We start from the raw sequence: 3,241 nt of genomic DNA, 5'->3' as shown, positions 1-3,241 counted from the left end.
TTAGATTTGATTAAGTCTCATTCGACGGAGATATAGCCACAATTTTTTTAATTATTTTGGGACATTTTAGATGTATATATCGTCTCCATGTCACACGGAAAATTCAGATGGCTTGCGATTGCGAGTTGTGTTTCGGAGCTCGAGTACCACAACATTTGGTTGCCGTCGGATCCCTATCTCACGCACCATAACAGGACCGCCGACGTGTACCGAGCCGCGCCGGGCCGGAAGCAAATACGGAGCATCCCCGGGGACTTCACCGGAAAAGTGGACAGCAGCACTCCGCGGAGCGCCGGGCGAGATGGGGTTCATCGGCGACCAGGTGGAGTCGATCCGCTCGATGCAGGTCCGCCAGGTGCTCGCGCAGATCATCAGCCTCGGTGACGCCCGCTCTCTCATCCCTTCTTCTCTTGCTGTTCTTTTCTTTCATTCCGAGAAGTATTCCCCGGCCTATTTCGCGCTCAGATCGGTGGGGGTTATCCCAGTCCCAGTAGTGTCTCGATGGGAAAAGGCTATGCTGAGTATCCTCGTGGATCCTGAGGTTCTTCGGCTCTTGATCTGGTTCGGCGAGCTGAGCTTCCCTGAAGAAGAGTAGCAGGGGACGTAAACAGTACATGAGCGAACGAGTTGGGTGTGCCAGCATCAGAGAGGTGAATTGGGAATTTATGCCCTGCATGAATCATGGGTGTGATGTCTTCCTTTTAAAACCTACTGTAGTACCAGTTAGTTGTCACAAATGCTGTTCCTTGCTTCTGACAGATTAGATACTAGTTCATGATATTTAATAGAAAAAGGAAAAAAAAAACGGGGTTTATATCAGTTACTCTGCTTTCGTTTAGTTAGGTTGGGGTTTTTCTTTTCTGTAGTCCTAGATATGCTGATTGATTGATTGATTGCAACAGTGCTCTTATACTGGAGCTCTGAATGTTTGCTGTGCCAGGTATGATTGTTACGTCGGCATTGATCATATGGAAGGGGTTGATGGTTGCGACTGGGAGTGAGTCCCCGGTGGTCGTGGTTCTTTCTGGTAGCATGGAGCCTGGATTCAAAAGGGTCAGTTACCTAGTTGCACAATATGAGAATCGATTTACATGCATGCGTTTCTCATCATTATGCATCTGAGGTGGATTTAAGTGCTTCGCTCACTGCTTGTATGAAAACATCCACTTATCTGTGATCAATCTAAGTGTCAGAAGTTGCATGTGCAATACATAGATGGACATTTCTGTATATTTATAAGAATACAATGGTTTCCTAGAAATTCTACTGATTTGTGAAAGGTGGAAGATTGCCTCATTGTCCTGCCATGCACCATTAAGATGCTGGCCCCATTCATCCCAACATTTTCCTCTTAAGTTCCCTATTTGGCAAGTTGTATCAGTGCATATCATCTAGTTTTAGTTTCACTTCAGATTCTATTTTGCTTCCTGTAATGTGCCATAATCTTTCTACATTGCTGTTGCTGAATGATTCATCATATGCTTTGCAGGGTGATATCCTGTTTTTGCGCATGAGCAAAGAACCCATCCGTACTGGAGAAATAGTTGTTTTTAATGTTGATGTAAGTCCTACTGCTTGTTAAGCTATAAATCAGTAGCTCAATCATGGATTCATCAGCTGTTGGTGCTGTATTCAGCTTTACTTTGTGCTTCTACATGATCCTGACAACAATAAATTAAGTCATTGTTATGTATGTAGGGCCGTGACATTCCAATTGTTCACCGTGTGATTAAGGTAATTGGTATTTCAAGTCATCACATGAATAATCTTATCTACTCCCTCTGTCCCAAAATAAGTGACTCAAGTTTGTACTAATTTTGTACTAAAGTTAGTACAAAGTTGAGTCACTTATTTTGGGACGGAGGGAGTATGTTAGATCTGAAGCCTTTTTTTTCCAATGCTACATCTGAGTATACTCCACTTTCTGTACAGGTTCATGAACGCCAGGAAAGTGCTGAAGTTGACATCCTCACGAAAGGTAACCATCATATTCAGTTACGGTGCCGTCAGTTTCTTCAGTGATTATCATGCTCAATGGTAGAGCAGTTTGTGCAGTCCTGCAGTAATAATCAACATCTAGCTAGCAATGTATAATTCAGAGTAGATGCCACTACATGGTTCTATCTCAACTGGTAAACTGTCCTCCAGGTGACAACAATTTTGGGGATGACCGACTGCTGTACGCACAAGGTCAGCTGTGGCTTCAGCAGCATCACATCATGGGGCGGGCTGTAGGGTGAGTATCCATCACACTTGCATCACTTACCTGCCTTCATGCTGGTGAAAAGCTATTAAGCTGACTTCACTGCTATTATGTTCTGTGAACAGCTATCTTCCATACGTTGGGTGGGTTACCATTGTGATGACTGAGAAGCCGATCATCAAGGTATGCTTAGTCTTATTAAGTATATACTGACCAACCCAGAGGTTACGATGGTTGTTCTATCCCATATGAAAGAAAGGTGTCCATCAGATTTCGATAAAACTGCCGTCTGTTACTCTGGTTAATGGGAGATCTAAAATTGAAATAAGAAAATGCATGCAATCTGTACAATATAGCTGAAATGCTGAATTTGTGCAATAGCTGAAATGCTGATATATGATGCTCGTTGCTGCAGTACCTTCTGATCGGCGCGCTGGGCCTGCTGGTGATAACGTCGAAAGACTGAAAATTCCACCTTGTCACAGGGTCGTAGTTTGGTCTTGTAGTAGCGCAGAAGTAACCGGCAGCTGAACATGTTGCATCGTGTATTGAATGGAAGTTTCCATGTATCTGTTTTGACTTCTGAATATGTATCTGGCCCGCCGCACAAGGTGTTATGCAACACTCATCTTCTGATAGTCCTAACTAATGATATCAATCTGGTTATTGCATTGAATAAAAGTAAACTTTAGTTGCATTTTCGGAAAATAAAATTCTATATACGACTCGGAAGCGAAAACTATCTCGATGGTGGTTGGACCCTGGATGTACCTCTGAGGTGTTGTATTTTTTTGTGTTGCTGTTGAGATGAAATGGACTTTCTTGATTTGTTGAAGAACCGACGTGAAGGGCTTCTTCTGATGTAAATTGAACAACATTAAACTTTGTTTACCAAAGAGCGGGAGCACCGAAGGTGATCTCTACAATGAGTCACACTTTGCCTGTCGTGGTTCTAAGTCTGACAGTAGAATAGGGGGGGTAGGAATGGAGAGGCAAGATCCTACCTATGGAGTAGTTGTATACGCAAGATGTTTACGA

The 3,241-nt window shown here is 43.2% G+C and overlaps 1 protein-coding gene across 1 annotated transcript; it reads left to right on the top strand.

The window, feature by feature from the left end:
• Positions 1 to 214: 214 nt before the first annotated feature.
• On the top strand, positions 215 to 2,900 carry LOC119312340 (signal peptidase complex catalytic subunit SEC11A-like). The gene is made up of 8 exons (XM_037588064.1): positions 215 to 380; positions 941 to 1,053; positions 1,490 to 1,561; positions 1,699 to 1,734; positions 1,933 to 1,978; positions 2,149 to 2,236; positions 2,329 to 2,386; positions 2,619 to 2,900. The coding sequence occupies exons 1-8, from the start codon at positions 302 to 304 to the stop codon at positions 2,667 to 2,669; spliced, it is 543 nt and encodes a 180-aa protein (XP_037443961.1). The 5' UTR covers positions 215 to 301; the 3' UTR covers positions 2,670 to 2,900.
• Positions 2,901 to 3,241: the final 341 nt, after the last annotated feature.

This window comes from Triticum dicoccoides, chromosome 5B (genome assembly GCF_002162155.2).
Source record: "Triticum dicoccoides isolate Atlit2015 ecotype Zavitan chromosome 5B, WEW_v2.0, whole genome shotgun sequence".
Taxonomy (NCBI): Eukaryota; Viridiplantae; Streptophyta; class Magnoliopsida; order Poales; family Poaceae; genus Triticum; species Triticum dicoccoides.
Note: the sequence above shows the minus strand (reverse complement) of the source record. Positions and strands in the feature narration are given on the sequence as shown.

What these genes read in the sequence shown, in the direction of transcription:
- LOC119312340 (XM_037588064.1), top strand. Translation starts at nt 302, where the DNA reads ATGGGGTTCATCGGCGACCAGGTGGAGTCGATCCGCTCGATGCAGGTC. An exon ending in TAGTTGTTTTTAATGTTGAT is followed by an intron (nt 1,562 to 1,698) that starts GTAAGTCCTACT and finishes TTATGTATGTAG; the next exon opens with GGCCGTGACATTCCAATTGT. An exon ending in TTGTTCACCGTGTGATTAAG is followed by an intron (nt 1,735 to 1,932) that starts GTAATTGGTATT and finishes CTTTCTGTACAG; the next exon opens with GTTCATGAACGCCAGGAAAG.